The sequence below is a fragment of the Podarcis raffonei genome, chromosome 9 (assembly GCF_027172205.1).
Source record: "Podarcis raffonei isolate rPodRaf1 chromosome 9, rPodRaf1.pri, whole genome shotgun sequence".
Taxonomy (NCBI): Eukaryota; Metazoa; Chordata; class Lepidosauria; order Squamata; family Lacertidae; genus Podarcis; species Podarcis raffonei.
In genome coordinates, this window is record NC_070610.1 from 41,352,102 (window position 1) to 41,370,442 (window position 18,341).

At 39.5% G+C, this 18,341-nt stretch overlaps 1 protein-coding gene across 3 annotated transcripts in view; it reads left to right on the top strand.

Annotated features, from left to right (window-relative positions):
* Positions 1-18,341, top strand: part of FBXW7 (F-box and WD repeat domain containing 7) — a 119,704-nt gene that overhangs the window by 17,862 nt on the left and 83,501 nt on the right. The window contains exon 1 of one of the 3 annotated variants that reach the window (XM_053403102.1): positions 3,192-3,386. The exons of 1 other annotated variant lie outside the window; for it this stretch is intronic. In XM_053403102.1, coding sequence (XP_053259077.1) covers positions 3,231-3,386 — 156 coding nt within the window. In that variant the 5' untranslated portion in view covers positions 3,192-3,230. Of the gene's footprint in view, positions 1-3,191; positions 3,387-18,341 lie in introns of those variants that run through there. One more of the 3 variants, XM_053403097.1, reaches the window with a different exon arrangement.

Below are 18,341 nucleotides of genomic sequence, written 5' to 3' on the forward strand. Positions count from 1 at the left end.
AAGCTGTCTGTGGACAAACGCCGGCTCTCTCGGCCTGAAAAGCGAGGGGAGCACTGCACCCCATAGTTACCTTTGACTGGTCTTAACCATCCAGGGATCCTTTACCTTACCTTTACCTTAAGTCAGGATCCAATCATGTGAACGCATCCAGTATGTGTAAATGGCCTTTCAAAAAACTGAATTATTGTTTAGAACTTTGTTCAAATTAAGACACTTTCTTGAAATATCTAGCTAGGTATTATAGATAAATCTGCATGTGTCATTGAAGTTCTTCTGTATATTGGAATTCTTCCATGATTATATCTACCTAAACAGTCACTTTGTTTACTTACTGGATGATTGCCCTATATGTGGTCTGTCACTGGCTCCATCTTTATGCATCCTGAGAATCAATAGTACATTAAGGAAACTGACATGAGATGAGTGGGGGAGCACATAAATAATGAATAACAACCTTTACTGCTAGTGTTTCATTCCTGTTAAAGGCAGTACAAGTTTCCCTGAATTATCTATGCATTTCATATCACATGCTTATTCGAAATGATTATACCCGCCTTTAACTAATTATAATCAAAAGCTGTTTCTTTGTTTGACTATATCAAATTCCCTACTATAAGAAAAATAAAGCTTAAATTAGATCTATTGTGATCAAAATGAGAGCATTGTTCTATGCTGCTCACTACTTTGAGCAAGGGGTAATTTCCAGGTCAGTTTCCTTGGAAGGGAGAGGATTCAGACACTTAAATGTTTCTGTAATAACTTAAAAATATGCAGGATGATCAGGTGGGCACACAAGCAGACCCATACCAATCCCAAGGCAACAGCAGCAGCTCTGAGATCCAAAAACATAGAACTGCTTTAGTCTTCTCTGGCCAAAAACAAATTAGTCCTTTAGGACCCCACCCTGTATGGACTTCAGATATCTTCCCCTCTGTGGGTGAGGGGAAACAGGCTATACTGATGGGGCAGTAGTGGTAACTGTGATGAATAACAGATGCTTCTTTAAACGAGCAGTCTATATAAAAACTTTGTAAAAGATGGCTATTTCTTTGCTTGGCACAACAGTATGGCATAGCTGTAATCATCTTTATTAGAACTCTGCCTCTTGAGATTCATTGAAAGGGAGATGGAGGAGGAGCAGAAGGAGGACAGGAAGTCTTACTTGGTTCTATGAGATGTTTCATCTTGAGATGCAATTTTATATTAGGAAAGACATCGGGAAATTATTAGGGTAAGGTTGCTCGGTGCACTCTAATACTGTATGTATTAATTTTTTTCATCCTGTGATTCCCTATCTTGCATATTGGTGGCAAGCAAACATACATCAGCAATAACACTTCCTTTATGAGCTCAGAAATGTGACTAGGCAAGACGGCAGCTGATTTTTAGAAGTTGGCTCATTTCAGGCCGTCTGAGAGATTTCACCTGATATTACTTTACATTTTCCCTATAATGTTTTTTTCCTGATGAATAGCTGTGTAGAATCAGCGCAGGAAGAGCAAAGTCCTTGGCAATACCAGCTCAATTGCATCTGCAGATGAGGATTTAAAATTCTATGCAGCAGACAGTACCTCCAGCAGGCGAGTAAAAGGTTACTGCATTATTTGCTTGTTTGCATGCAGAGTCTTTCTCCACAAAGGCTTTTTATTCAATTTGCATTGGTTGCTTGAATTTTAATATTACTGGAAAATGATTTAATAGAAATGTGAATATCGAAAGGGCAGAACAAGGTTGAAGGAAGAGGCAGTACTGTCTCAATATAGCTGTAAACCAGGGCTGGAGGAAGAGGGGAGGAGACAGAGCAAATATAGCTTTTGATGCAGAGCGAAAACAAGAAGTTTTGCTTGAATATGTGCGCTTAAGCTGCTGTCATGCCACTTGCTTTTTCTTAACCATTTGATAAAAGGGATTTTATAGACAACTGCTGATAGCTCTATCAATGTAAGTGACAATTATTTCAAGGCAGATTATCCTGTAATCAGGTTGAGCATCTGTGTTAACGTGAGCTCTCTCTCTCTCTCTTTTCAAATACTCTAGTGCATGCTGCAGTAAGACAGATAAATGCACTGCTTTTAATAGCTGAAAGACCAGCATGTCATCTACTGATATATAGCACTTGCAATTAGTACTGCTTTGGAAGCATCTGCAAGCTTTTTATGTTTTATATTTGTTTGGGTTTTTTGGGTTTTTTACATTGAGGATCAATTAAACAAGGGAAATTAGAAATACAGCAATGTTATTGAGGAAAAGTTATTTTATTTAAATATTGAAACATTAACTTTGGGAGACAAAGACAAGGCAAATTATTTTATTTAGTTCCTTTCTCTCCCCCCCCATAACCCCCACTTGTCTGAATCAATTTGCAAACTTTCCCCCTCTGAGGTAGCTATCCAATAAGTTAATTCCATGTTTCCTTTACTAAAACCCTTTGCCTGTTATGTTTTCCATTGCTTTGGCTCTGTTTTTAGCTGAAATTTGTTCCCCGCTCTGTTACTTGTTGGGTTGGTATGTATAAGTTTGTAATGGTGTTAGCCTTTTCTCCAGAGTTGTATTTTCATAAGACAGCTTTCTGCTCTTAGGTTTGTTAGGCTGAAGTGGGGTGTATATTTAACATAGGGAAAATGGCAAAGTTTGGCAGTAAAGAAAATACATTAATCTAAGTGAAATTGGCAGGTACCCTGAACGTTAGAGTCTTAAAGGGTCTGGAGCTCTGACTGGCAAATCAGATTCCAGCCAGTAATCTCTACACTGTTGTTACTCTCAGCAATGCAGCAACAGTACTTATTCAGATATTGAGCGGATCTTGAATAGTGATCATGTGAACACAGAGGGGTGTGGCTATTTTCTGTTGGCTGTTGGAAGACTGCGTGTTCAAAGTGGGAACAGGTTGGATAGTGGCTATCAAAGCAGACCTGAAGTGCTACAGAGAAACAAACTCTAGTCAGTGTGCAGTGTCTGTTACTTTAAGTTCATGGCTTTTTTGCAAAACAGTGGAGAGCATCAAAGCAGCTTGTCTTGCGAAACTGTAGCTGGAAAGAGGCACTTTAAGATTGCGAGCTTTGCTTGGCAATAAAGACAGTGATTACTAGCATTAGATTCGGAGAAACACCATTGTTTTATTTTTATCAGTATTAATTTTTGCCAGGGAGCTGCAGAATGAGGCGGTCGGCCAATTTTGATTGTGTGTGGGCCAGTACCAGTACTGATTTCTTAAGGAATAAACTCATCTGATGAGCAAGTCAATGTGTGGCTGTGGCTGCAGCATTATTTCTTCTTTAATGAAGAGGCTGGGCCGTTCGACCTGCTGTTCCGATCTCCTATCTTGCAGCCATACATCAGACCAGTTGCAGAGACTATCCATCGAATGTCCCAATCAGCCAAAGAAGGTAACTATACAGCTTTATTAAAAATATTTCCTTTAAAATAGATGCAATGTGGACCTAAAATAAGACACATTTTAAAATGTTTTTAGTTGTTTTTGACCTTGCAGCAGCTATCCAATATCATTTTGCCATCATCAGGTTGTGTAGCAATAGAAATGTGCTGCAGTAATTGATTTTGTAATAGGATCAGGTGATTTACTGGCTGCACTGACAACCACTTGCTTGCTCTGAATTGTGGAACACTCTAATGGATGTTTGTGACTGCAGCTTGGAGTTGCTCTAAAAGTGCTGGATGTTCAGAAACAGTTTCTCGTTTGAATAAGAACTGCTTAACTTCTTCCCACACCAGTGCTCCTGCATTTATAAAATAAGTATGTTTCTGCTCAAATTACAGTAGTATTTTCCAGTTTTGTGACCTGTGATGTTTCAATATAATGTGCAATTGCGAAGTAATTGAAGAACATGACTGATATATGCAAACCATACATATGGTTTTACTTTTGTAATTTTGCACTCTCTTCCCATTCTACAAGTTGATACATAGTAAAACTAACTTCCCTATGCATGCATATATCAAATTTAGTAGATCTGAAGAGTCTGCCTGATCTAGATATCTTTCGGAGCACCAGAAACACAGCCCCATTCTTCTGTGCATACAGATCAAAGCTAGTATCTAAAGAGCTGCTTTAGGTACACTCAGAGGTGTGGATCAGCCCAATGGAATGTCTTGCTGCTTTCCTTTGAGTAGCAGACCCCTATGCTATATTGCAAAGGATTGTCATGTGGCATGGCAACCTGATTTTTTTTAAAAAAATGACCAAACCTTCTCAATGGGTGAAACTAGGTGAGCGGTTATTAGGATCCAAGCCACACAGCGCTTAGAGGATCACCTGACCATGGACAAATACTTTGCAGGATGTGGCCTGTTGTTCCCCAGTACAAGGGCTCGGTAATTTGCATTCATATTCTCCAGTCTCAAGAAGAGCCATTTTCCTGGTAGTTTGTTGTCTCCCCACACCCCTTGAAGTTTGGTTAAAGCTGCAGGCTCTCAGCAGGATCAGATCAACACTTGTCAGTGGCACTGTTTATTATGTAAATTACTTTTACTAGTGATCAAGATATAAATTGACTTCAAGGATGTGATCCAGAAAGGCCCTTGAGGCATGCAAATGGTTGAATGGATACACTGAGGTTTGTTTCCCTGTGTGTTTATTGAAGCTGTTCATTGTCCTGTTTCGGGGCATTTCTGAACTCACTACAAGTTTTGTTGTTGCCTTGTCTGGCAGAATTGGTGGCTGCCTTAGAAATGAAAGGCTTAGACCATGGGTAGGCAAACTAAGGCCTGGGGGCTGGATCCTGCCCAATTGCCTTCTAAATCTGGCCCATGGACGGTCCGGGAATCAGCGTGATTTTACATGAGTAAACTGTGTCCTTTTATTTAAAATGCATCTCTGGGTTATTTGTGGGGCATAGGAATTCATTCACCCTCCCCCAAAAAATATAGTCTGCCCCCCCCCAAGGTCTGAGGGACAGAGGACTGGCCCCCTGCTGAAAAAGTTTGCTGACCCCTGGCTTATACACCCTGAAGTGTGTGGGTGGAACTCAGCTTTTTGGACAAGGGCCTAAATCACATGGTCAGATATTGTGATAATTTTAATTCCTGCATTGCAGGGATGGACTAGATGATTCTTGGGTAACTCCCAACCCTAAAATTATGTGATTCTGTGTTATCATCCAGTGCTTGGTACAGAAATATAAGACTGAATTCTATGTATGGGACACAGGGACAGGTAACTTGATACTGAATACTTAGCCCAGGGCAGTATTTTCATACCAAGTGGGCCGCACCCTCACACTGCCCTCCTGCACAGAGAGAGAGAGGGAGGAAACTAAGCCAAAATTTGATCCCCTCCCAGTTCTCCTGCTGTTTTCCCAAAGCTGGCTAAGCAAGGCTCTAGGCGCTGGCAGGGTCCTAGATTCCTCTCACCTCCTTCCCAAGACTGCTAAAGTGCTAACTAGGCTTTGGAAAGTAGGTAGGAGGGCTCTAGTGCCCTGTCAGAGCCCTCATGCCTCCTTCCCAAAGTCCAGTGGCTTACTTACCTGGCTTTGGGAAGGTGACACCCTCCCTGCCCCTAGTTTGAAGGGTCATATGTTGGTTAATTAGCCAAGGGCCTGGGAGAAGAGGAATGTTTTTGCTTGGTGTCTAAGGATATGTAAGGTGCAAGGTGAGCCTCTCTGGAGAGAGCATTACACAGTTAAAACGTTGTGCCTCCAAATGAGAAATATTGAAATCGTGGGGCAAAATCCAATGTTGTGTGAATACTGTTCTGTTTGCATACTGAACCACTTCTCACTAAATTTTCTGTGAAGGGTGGTTCCTCCCCCCTGCCCCGCCTTCCAGGTTTTGGGGGCTGTATCTGTAAAGGAGAGGAAAAGACAGTGAAGCCCCATTGTGTGAATGTATGTACTACTTGCCCATGAACACCATTAGATTTCATTCATGGTAACATGAATTTTCTTCCATCAATAGTGGGACATCATAAGTTCTCTATGATATTGAAAGTAGAATTGTTTCATGTTAACCTTTATTATACCATTTGACTTTCATTTCATAATGGATTTTTTATTTTTAGAGTTCCCATGAATCAAATATTTAATTATTACAAAAATGTATTGATTCACTTATCCAGTGTTAAAAAGTTTGATTGATTAATTGAATTGGTTTATGCTTTCAGGCTGTTCATTTTCATAAGATACATAGTTTATATTTACTATTTTGCTAAATGTAGCTTTTTATTCCTTGTAACAATGAGTTATTTAGGCAACAGACAAAAACGTTCCTCAGTAACCAGGTTTGGGGCTGATTAAACAATCATTGGTCTTTTAAATGTGTTTGTGGGAGGGGGTTTGTTGGTTGTTGTTATGATATGTATGCTGTGTTTTCATTTAGTATTTTTATGCTGTAAACCACCCTGTGACCTTTGGATGAAGGGGGGTATACAAATTTAATAAATGATAATCATAGTTATAAAATCCATTATTTTTTAAGAGGAACTATTATATTACATTGTTATGAATGAATAAAAATTGCAGTCTATTTAGATTATTAGCACAATTGAATGTCTTAAGAAAGCAATTCTTACTTTTCTTTTTGAAAATTCTTACTTTTCTTTTTGAAAATTTCTTTTTTTCTTTTTGAAAATTCTTACTTTTCTTTTTGAGGGTGAATTTTGGAGTGTTAAGTTAGTTCAGTGTGGGGAAAAATAATCCAGACCTCTTTTGTTTGTACCTTTCCTAGCCTTGAGATAACTGGTTTGTATAAAAGTTCTGTAGTCAGGCCTTGGAAAACATGTAGGTGGCATTTACAATCCAAGCAGTGCATTCTAACTAGTGACCAAGGATATGCAACAAAAGAAAATAGATTATTTTTTAAAAATAATCTGATTTATGCATTTGTCTTTCCCAGCGTTATGTTGCATGCTACTGACTTTCCCTTTGTTGTACTTCATGTTTGGGTAAAATTTTGAATATAGGTTTTCCTCATCCCAGGTCAACTTGTTACCTATTGCACAAGCCCTTTGTAATACCCATTTTAATTATCACTGCAACAAGGGGAGGGTGCTCTTGTACTCATATCCTGCTTGTGGGTTCTCACAAGCATCTAGTTGGCCACTGTAAGAATAGGATGTTGGACCAGATGGGTCTTCTTATGTTCTTATTTGAAGGAGCAAATATCTGCAGGGCAATTGGATGTACATAACACATTCCATCTAGAGAGAGGTGTTCTTGGTGGTTGCCCCTCAATGATAAAATTCCTTGGACAAGAGCTCAAATTAGTTATTTGTGCGTGGGTCCCATTGAAATGAATGAGAAAAGTTAGTCATGACTTGGTACCTATTTATCAGGCTTCCTCAAACTCAGCCTGCCAGATGTTTTTGGCATACAACTCCCATGTTTCCTAGCTAGCAGGACCAGTGTTCAGGGATGATGGGAATTGTAGTCTCAAAACATCTGGAGGGCTGAGTTTGAGGAAGCCTGCTATTAATCAATAGGACTTAGATGCAACTATGTAAGCTGCAGTCTTATGTACACTTGCATGGGAGTAAGGTTCATTTAACTCAATGGAACTTGATTATGAGTTGACATGTATAGGATTGTACTGTTCGTCTGAAATCAGCCTACTAATTTCAAGCCTGTGCATCTTTCAGAAGCATATAAGGTCTATCCTTATCATCTGGCTACCCGACTTAGGATCTTTTTGCTCTTTTCAGAAAACTGAGCATCTGTTAGGAATCCAGCTATAAATAATTTAGAATACTTAGTGTACTTTAATTTTATTAGTCTTTTGTACATTTTGGTAGAGCAGAAAATGAAAAAAAATATTAAAATTATTTTGACTTGTCCTAAAAGTAATTCATTTATTTAAATTGTGTGGGTTTTGCTCATTGTATTACTTAGGGAAAGCAGTTTAATGTGTTGAGAATGTTTAGGGTAGTAATTTCCAAGTTCTGCATGAGGTAACTGCTAATGAATTGTGAGCCGAAATCCCTTATCCCACAGATGAATTGACTTTGGTGTATGTGTACGTGATTCAGAGCTCTAGCCTTTTCTTCTAGACAATCTTCTGAGAAGAGGGAATTCTTCCGTATGTCCTCATTGATGTGATTAAGCTGTTTTGCTTCTGATGCACACATAGAAAAAGTTTCTGGTCTCAGAAAAGCTTGGCCAGAACTCTCATAGGAAAAAGGGGAAAGCTGCTTTAGCACACTTAGCATAAAGAAAACTTTTTGAGGTGTAAGAGAAACATGTCTTTAGTTTTTAACTTGGTGTGTGTGTGGGGGGGGGATGTGCTTTAGTTAGCTGGGTAACATTGGTTTGGGATTACCGCTAGATAATCGCTAGAAAGCTCTGCTGTTGAAAAGGAATTTGTCACATTTTGATAAATGGTTTATTGAGAAACAAGCTGTTTTATGAGATAAAAGGGCAACAATATTTTGTTTCTCTGATGAAGCTACAGTATCAACAAATGTGCCTTCTTAATTTTTTTAAAGGGTACAGTTAATAGACATTTTAGTGATGTTCAGATTTCTGTTTGCTACAATCTCCAAAGTTTACTAAGAACTTCCATACTATATTCATGGTGAATAAATGCTAATGACATCATCACAGTGGAGTCATATGTTGACACACACTATACTAAACACACTACACAATATATGTAAATAAAATATGTACCTATTAGCTAACGTCGCCCAGCTAATGTCTTCAGAGAATTTGCCCTCTGACTTAAGTTGGTACCTCATTCCTGATAGAACTTGCCTTTGACTGCTCTCTCTCTCTCTCTCTCTCTCTCTCTCTCTCTCTCTCATTGACATTTTTCAGCCCACTCAATGGATATGGTGATCCTTGATTGTCATGTAAATGTTCAACAACCTTGAGATCCTAAATCACTGAGTATTAATCAGTCATTTGTCTGGTTCATTATTTTTTCTGTAAAATTCCTCATCATATTTAAAATAAGATTCATTAAATATTGTGTTGTGCTTTGAGATGGTGTACGTGTAGCTGGCTGGTTGATACCATGTTTTAACTCTAAATTCAGTGCCCTGGTCCTTTGATCTCGTTGTGTATAGCTTTGATTTTGAACAGCCTATTCTGTTCTGTTTATATCTAATTTGCAGTCAAACCTAATTTATGTAAGTTTCTCTGAGGAATGATTAAGCATTTAAATTATCAGACATGTGTTAATGGAAATATTGTCTCTATTCAGCCATATGGGAACTGTGAGGAGACGTGGTTAACTGAGAAAACAGACCACTGGAAAAATTGTCTTCCAAGTCAGTGATGATATTTGGCATTTATTTCATATACTGTAGTGCAGTTCAAGTTTTCAGAGTACTTCACATACAGTAAGCCCTTAACTTACACAGGGGTTACGTTCCGGGGATCATGTTTAAAGCCAAAGTTACGTATAATCAAAACACATTGGGTTCAGTGGCGGGTGGGATTTCCAAAGTCATTTCCTTGGAATTCCACTTCCTTTTTGTTTTTTTATATGTTTATTGCCACTTGTGTAAAGCTGAATGCACACAAGTTAAATGTGCATAAACTGCAGACTTATTGTATATTATCTTGGTAATCTTTACAACAGGCCTCCAAGGTCAGTAGTATTTATTCTGTATTATGAAACAAGTGGTAGTTGAGAGGGCTGGGATAGAATGGGGCCACCTTCTGTAACATGAATATGGCTACCTCACTAGACAGCAGCAAATGTTTGTCTTCCATCTGCCCTTTTAACGTGCTATATCTATATCTAATTTATACATATACACATGCATACATGCAGATAGATCTCAGTTGTCCATGTGACACCAGAATGTATCCTTTGTACTGTTTAACCGAGCCAGTTTCAAGGCTCTTTTGCTATTCAAAGCCCAGAACAACTTGAGACAAGGGGGCTTTCAGGACAGCCTGAGCCCTTGTCGATCACTGAGATCACCTGCAGGAGTGTTAGTTGTTAAAGGCTTGATTGACCTCAACCAGAAGCTGGGCATTTGGTGTTACCTGTCCTATGCTGTGGAACACTCTTCAGCAGATTCATCAGGCATGACTTCCAGGCGTGTTTTGAAGACCCCCCCCCTTTTTTTTTGCTCACAGGCCTTTGTGAATTTGTGTCAAGATTATTGTAAAAACAGGATAGGAACAGTTTACTTTTGTTGATTCCTTGGCCCTGTAACTCTTATATTGATAAGCTTTGGATATCTTCTTTTTATATGTGCTCCTCTTCGGGCCATTTTTCAAATACAGTGATACCTCGTGTTACACACGCTTCAGGTTACAGACTCCGCTAACCCAGAAATAGTACCTCGGGTTAAGAACTTTGCTTCAGGATGAGAACAGAAATCATGCGGCGGTTGCGTGGCAGCAGCAGGAGGCCCCATTAGCTAAAGTGGTGCTTCAGGTTAAGAACAATTTCAGGTTAAGAATGGACCTCCGGAACGAATTAAGTACATAACCAGAGGTACGACTGTATTTTTAATTTCTTTGTTAGGGTATTTCTCACAGTTCTCTTAAATTGTATCTACTCACATGCTTTAAAATGCAGAGTTCTAGTAGAGCATTCACTGCAATCCAATTCCCTTGTGTAATAGTAGATTTTAATGAGATTTTGTATTGTTCCTAGCGGTGCTGCCTCTTCCTAATGCTTCTCCAAAATTCCCAAATGTGGTGTTTGGGTCTAATGATTTATTATAGTTTATTAATTATTTTTTCTGGCACATTTTGATTCTGTAACAACAACCATTGATTCTGTTTCATACTAATTATCAGGGAAAAGCAGATAAGCACTTTTCCAGGTATCAGTCATTTCTCATAGCACAGAAATACTTATAAACTCCTCTGTCTAATGAGAGCATGGCTAACAGTAGTAGAGAGACGAGTAGTTATTCCTTCAAAATGAAAGTTTTCCTTGTGTGTTGACTGAGAGTTCTCAAAATCTGATTTCGGCCTCCCTAAAGAATGTCTGGCAGTTGCTATAGAAGGCATAAATAACTCTCCTTCATTACACTGTATATCCCCCAACCCTTGTGGGAATGAAAGTGGATTTACTCTTAGCACAATGTGAGCAACATAGCTTGAACTCTTCAAAATTTCTGTGTTTTAATGAATTGTTGAAGTTAAAGTTGCAGCACAGCTTCCCTAACCTAGTACTCTCCAGATGTTTTACACCATAGCTCTCATAATTCCTGACTATAGACCAGGGGTAGGCAACCTAAGGCCCGTGGGCCAGATGCGGCTCAATCGCCTTCTCAATCCGGTCCACAGACTGTCCAGGAATCAGCGTGTTTTTACATGAGTAGAATGTGTCCTTTTATTTAAAATGCATCTCTGGGTTATTTGTGGAGCCTGCCTGGTGTTTTTACCTGAGTAGAATGTGTGCTTTTATTTAAAATTAATCTCTGGGTTATTTGTGGGGTATAGGAATTTGTTCATTCCCCCCCCCAAAAAAAATATAGTCTGGCCCACCACATGGTCTGAGGGATGGTGGACCGACCCACGGCTGAAAAAGGTTGCTGATCCCTGCTATAGACCACACTGGTTGGGGCTGATGAGAGTTGTAGCCCAAACATTTGAAGGACACTGTATTGGAAAAGCAGCAACAAAGGAAGAACAGTCCCCAAATGTCTGCACCCATCTCTTGCTCAAGGCCGTTCCTTGCTCTTACATAAAATGAAATATTGTTGTTTGGTGGGATACTTGACTTAGTTCCCATCTGGTCTGGTAAGATGGACAAGCAATGGAAAAAGGATCTCTGGGGACTTAATGCCACATGCCACTAATGACTTAATTAGAATAGTGTCATTGGTTAATTAACAGGTATGTGGAGGTTGGATGAGGGAATGATAGTCATTGCCAGCACTCTGTGGACGGAGAGGAAGTTTAAGGTTTCCCTCTCTGGTTGTGATCCTAGTAAAAACAGAACAAAAACTTAGGTTGATGTCAGTAGGAGCTTTTGGGAAGATTCTCCCCCCCCCCGAGATTGTGATTGGGGTGGGAAGGCTTAAACCTTCTCTCGTGTGTGACTATCTGCCCCCTCATTTTTAATTTGAAAAAAAGTGCTAGTTAATATGAACAGCTGTCTGCCCACTTATGTGCGACAGACTTGCATGTGACCACGTTTATGCACGGTGCTGGGAAATAATTAAATCCAAACCCAGAAATGGCAGGAGAGTCCTTGTGGCTCGCGAGGAGACCCTCATTGGAGTCTGGTGAGGCCATCAGTGATGGTGGAGGAAGCCCCAAAGAGACCAGAGGCACAGTGGGGGTTTGTTTATTTTGTTTATGTTTACCGTATTTTTCGCTCTATAACACGCACCCGACCATAACACGCACGTAGTTTTTAGAGGAGGAAAATCTGTAGGCATGCCACCCGTAGGCATTCCCTCTATAACACGCACAGACATTTCCCCTTACTTTTTAGGAAGAAAAAAGTGAGTGTTATGGTGCAAAAAATACGGTATGTTGTTCAGCTTCCACGCCTAACAGCTGATATGTGGGGTAGCGCAGCAGCCACTTTCCCATGCGTCCTCCAGCTTAAAATAAAAAAGGTCCCAGAGCAGCTTTTAAACTGTGTGTGTGTATATATATATACCATATATATATATATATATATGGTATATTTATATATATATGGTATATATATAATATATATACCATATATATATATATATATATATATATATAGTGGAAACCGACAGGAGCTGAGGAGGGCTGGATGGGCCACTAGTGTGATCCTCTTCTCAAGTTCTTATACATCTTCTGAAACTGGAGGCAGTACAGAAGCTATTCATAACTGTAAGCTTCATGAATTTGTCCAAACCCTCTTTAAAGCCATCCATTATGGTGGCCATCACCTCATCCTTTGGAATCAAATCACAGCGTTTGACATTGTTCTTTGTGAAGAAGTACAGGTTTTTTCTGTCCCAAATATTCAACCATTCAGCTTCTTTGGATGTTTCTTGCTTTTGGTGTTATGAGGAGAAAAGCATACATCTATTTATTTTCTCCACTTCCTGAATAATTTTACACGTCTTTTTCCCCAAACTAAAAATCTCAAAACGTTTAAATGTTTCCTCATAGGGGAGTTGCTCCGACCTCATAATAATTTTGGTTGCCATTTTCTGAAGTTTTTCCAGTTCTACTATACTGTTTTTCCAATTCTGCTTTCCAAAACTTCTCTATCTCCTACTCTTTCCCATCATGGCTTTAATGTTGAACGATGAGTTAAAGTGCTTTTTTGACAATGTCATAATGTATACAAAATCATATTCCATTTGGATATTGCGTTTCAGCCGGAACAGCTATTATTCTTCACAATATCTTGTCACAGCAAAGTATTGTTGGAGAGACAACCTATAGTTAGGTGTTGTTAACTGATGCATCAGCCAAATGGCTACATGTGATGGGCTGAAATCAAGCTTCTTCGTGACAACCTATAGTTTTTTGTGTTAGCTGAGTGATGTATTGAAGGTCACAAGTTCAGGTTGCTTCCTACAAAGGAACACACCACATTTCTCTGGCAAATCCTAGTTTTTAGTTGTAATGGGAAGATCATGCTGCCAAAGCAATACAAGCTCTTGTTCTCATGCAAAAATCTTCCAAAACTGTGAGATTCAAAACATGTAGGAAATGAAAGTTTTAAAATTACCGGTATGTGTGTGGGGTGAGGACTTCACCATAGGGGCTTATTTCCTTGATGAAAGGGTGTTCGTGTGTCTATATTGTTTAATCTAGTGAGACGGGATTGAAGGGGAAGAGAAGGATTTTGTGATCCTTTTCCCCAGAACACAGAGGGAAGCCAAGTGCATGTTGCCTCCCTTACTAGCTCATTTAATGCTGTTCTGGATTCCTCTCTCTTTCTCTCTCTCTGCTTTCTATCTGTTGGCCACTAAATTGTCTCTTTCCCATCTTCACCTATCTGTTACCTATAGCATCCATCTCATCTCAAGTCTCCTGCCCTAAGTGGGCACTTAACATTTTTGTCTCCTAATTTTGGGACTTTCCCATCATTGTACTGTGAGGACATTTTTAATTGTCACATGCTCATTTAATATTTTTCTAGATTGCTTTGCTTATTTTTTTGGGAAAAAGCAAATAATAAGTGCTAATAATAATAATAATAATAATTAAAAAAAAATTGCCCTAGTTTATCACAGTCACCGGAACTTATGGCCTCAGCCACTGTTGAAGAGGTTAGGGCTGCTCTGGTGTGTTTAAACTTTATAGTACTCTCTCTTTCTTCTCCTTCCTGCCACCTTGATAGATGGGCATGGCCTAAAGTTACTTGAGTCCCCATGCTGCTTCAATGCCAGACTCTGTTTAGGAAGCTAGTTTTGATTGATAATTTATTGCTGCTCACTAGCATGATCACTGTATGGTGGGATGGGGGCAGCAAGAGTAATTTCCAAAATGCAGAAGTGATGGCATTATAATTGATTGATAGCAAAAAGGGGTTGTTTGCAAGTTTGCTTTCTTGGTGGTGAAAGGATAATTGAAGTTACTCCCAAGTGGAAATGTGATCAATTACTCATCCGATAGCACAGTCTGTGTTAATGCTTATAATCTTGTTTACTAGCCCGCTGTAGAAACTTGAAACAACTTAACAGCACCAAAATAAAATAAATGTAATAAAAACAACACAGCAATACAGAACATTTGGTTCACAAAAAGAAGCAGTTTTAGCCTGGTCTGTGTGACGCACTAAGCCATGCTTTGGGTTCATGAGACTGCATTAACGTGCAGGTTCCTGTAGAAGTGCTCACCACTGCTTTCTTTCTGCCCATTTTTTCTGCTGTGCTGCACTGAGCTAAAATTTGGCATAGCATGTTGGTCAAAATGGGACTCAAGGTTAAGCTCTTGCTTCACTAAATCTGAGTGGCAACTGAAGTTTGATCTTTGTTACAGCTCATGGTTGTTGAGGAAAGAGCCAATAGATACTTTTCGTGGTTTCCATTTTCTATGTTTCCTAATATTGTTGATGTTGAAAGTTCATAAAACAGCTTTCTTTCTGCTGTAGAACTTGCTGTAGAAATGAAATGCTGCTGAGGTAAAACAAAACTCAAGTTTCGTTTTTGTAAAGTAGTTTTAGGTTGGCAAAATGGATTGCTGCTTCTTCTTTATATCATATAGAATAGGCATTCCTGTATGATAGCTCAAATATGCAGAGTATCTATTATCATAGAATGGTGGATTTTAAAATCATGGGGTAGTCATCCCAAACTAGCAGGAAAGCCAGCCTAGATAATTTTTCAAATATTAGGTTAAAAGCCTTATTTTTTTTCTACCATGAAAAGCATCTTGCATAAATACGCGCTCATTGCTGGCTATTGAGATGGAGCTCTAGGACCGAAAAGGATTTCCAAAATTGGGAGAAGCACGACTTGACATTGTTGGACTCCACTTTTAGAACCTGCCATAAACATAAACACTATATATCTATATATCTATATGTGTATGTATATCTATGTTATATATCTATTTGAAACACTTTTGTTGAAATTGTCCTAGAGCTATATGGTGGCTGTCTTACGTTTGTAAGAAATGATGTTGCTCTTAGTCATGTTAATGGCTGAAGATATTGTTCTTGGACTCATTTCATCTTGCTCATTTGGAAAGTTTAAATCTCATTACATTAATAAATTAAATTGGTGGCATTTATGATAGTGTTCTTTTCCTTTTGAGTGCATAGACCAATTTACCTTGAAACAGAAAGTAATCTTGTTAATTCTATGAAGCATCTATTCTTGCTGTTTCAGCTGTTACTAAATATAAGAATGATATACAGTTCTAAAGAACATTTATTCTTAGTGGTTCTCTTCCAAAGCTCTATACTAAGATTGTACTTTCCAGCTTTGAACTCTTCCCATTTCTGTCCCAGAATCTGCCTCATATTTCCTGTTTCTTGCCTCAGTATATTTTTTTTACTTTTTTTTTTGTCTCTGTGTTTGTTATTTTCTATTTCATATTATTACAGTTGAAGTCTAGAAAACTAACTTGATGGGAGAAAAGTTTAATCGAATTACACTGTTTAGTATCTCTCTGCTTTGCCGATGTCCTCCCACAATGGACTTTTGAAAATTTATATGACTGGATGTATATGACATGAACAGTATGGGTGATATCCAATATTAGTCGTTCTCAGAATAGACCTGTCAGGGAACTGCCATCTGAGACGCAGGAGGTGAAAGGGCTCACGGAGGGTGAGAGAGACCATTCAGCTGAGGAGGGGACCAGCAGGGGGAGAAGTGGAGTTCCAAGGGAAAGTGAGTCGGAGGGAGGGCTCAGAGACACTTGAAGCGAAAACAGTGGGGAGGTTTCAAGACCTCCTGTAGGGACACCCACTCCTCGGCGGAAACTGTCACGCCGAGAGTCCAGAAGACGCGTTTCCGTTAAGGAGCTTTTATGCTGGAAGAAGTTCCGTAAACGCCCACTGTCCGATTCAACGAGCGACTGATGGAGCCATGCTTAAGGAGCTCCGTCAGAGACAGAGGTTTGTGGACTTAGCCAAACTCTGAGGGACTAGGATTTTACGCACAAGCAGCTCACCATCCCATCACAAGACCCATTGAAATAGAAATCAAAATAGCTCAAGCCCATTCATTTTAATGGGCCTCCTTGGAATATGCCTTGAATGGATATCACTCTCTATTTGAATTCTTATATAGCTAAACAGCAATATCCATATCCAAGGGGAAAGTATTAGTAGGTTTGCTGTGTATATAAAAAAAAAAATCTTGAGGAAAGAGGTAGCATGAAAATAGACATGTAAGGATTGTTGTGCTCAGTGGCAAGGAATGCTGCCTCACTGTTCAGGAGGGGAAGTGTGGAATAAGGTGGTTTACTTGGAAGAGGCTTTCTGATTTGAAATCCTGACAGGTTACAGGTCTATTTGCTGAAGTATAATGTCCAGATTGAATCACCACATTTCTATAGCAGCAATTCATAATGCATTACAGAACAAAATACTTTGATAACATAACATTTACTTTTTAATTTAATATTATTTATCACTAGAAAGCAAATAGTTGTTGGCATCCATCTGTCTTGAGAGACAATGGAGTGTGCCTCCGGGGGTGAAGTCAAACCATGTGCCATCCTGCCTGCTTTTGCTGCAGAGCAAAACTTGTAATGGCTGCCTCCCACATTATTATTTTTTTCTTCTGTGTTAGCAGCATTGAAGTGACCTGTCTTCACATGCTGGGAAGTCCCTAACTCACCAAGGGTTTGAAACTCATTGGCTACCCTCTCCTGTGGGAAGTGCTACAGTGGGTCAGTGAGTTGTGAAAGACTTACTGTATGTACAACAGGTCCTGCCAACCTAGCAGTTCAAAAGCACGCAAAAGTGCAAGTAGATAAATAGGTACCGCTCCGGCGGGAAGGTAAACAGCGTTTCTGTGCACTGCTCTGGTTCGCCAGAAGCGGCCTAGTCATGCTGGCCACATGACCCAGAAGCTGTACGCCAGCTCCCTCGGCCAGTAAAGTGAGATGAGCGCCGCAACCCCAGAGTCGGCCACGAATGGACCTAATGGTCAGGGGTCCCTTTACCTTTACCTATGTACAACAGGAATGGGCATAAGGCAGATTGGGATCTACTGGTAGGCTTCTGAGCGATTTGCAGTTGTTCCAAAAGGATTCTGATTCCCAATTGTTTAATAGTAGACATAAAAGAGCCTCTTTCTTGTTGCTAAATTAGACTGCTTAAGTGAAGAAAGTTTGGGGTGACGCGGGAGAGAGAAATCAGGAGCTAATTTTTTGTGAGATAAGTCTGTGAACTCAGTTCTGTACTGAAAACAATTTCCTGAGCTGAGCTTGGTACTCTTAAAATTAATTATGCTCCCACTTGGCTTGGATCCATTGGATCTGCCTATAGGATAGGTATGAGGAAGTGGAGTTGGGAGTCCAGCAGCATCTGGAGGAAAACAGGTTCCCATAGGATTTTAAAGTTCCTATTCTGGTTTGACGTTCTTTATCCCTGCAGTGCAGGTGAAGGTAGTTGATTGATGAAGAACTAGCAAACATTTTCCCTAGAAAATTTCATGTGGTGAACAAATTGATTAAAAGAATCAAAGTGAATAGTAGAAATGGACATCCATATGCTAGAGATACATAGAAGTGCCACATCCTCTTCTTAATTGCATGCAAAGCAAGTGGAGTTGGTCTTTTCAGTTGTACTGCATGCTGCTACTAATCTTAACTGCTCATATCTGGTTGTACAGGTTTATGTTGGCAGCTGTCTGGGCGGTGTGTACCTTATTTCCGCTGTCTCAACCCAGTCTCTCTCTCTCTCTCTGCCAATTTCTGTGCCTTGCGATTCATCTTCTAAAATTATGAATTTTAATAAAAAATGAAATATATTCCACATCCAGCCCAGTCGTATTTAACTCTCACATAATGGCTAAT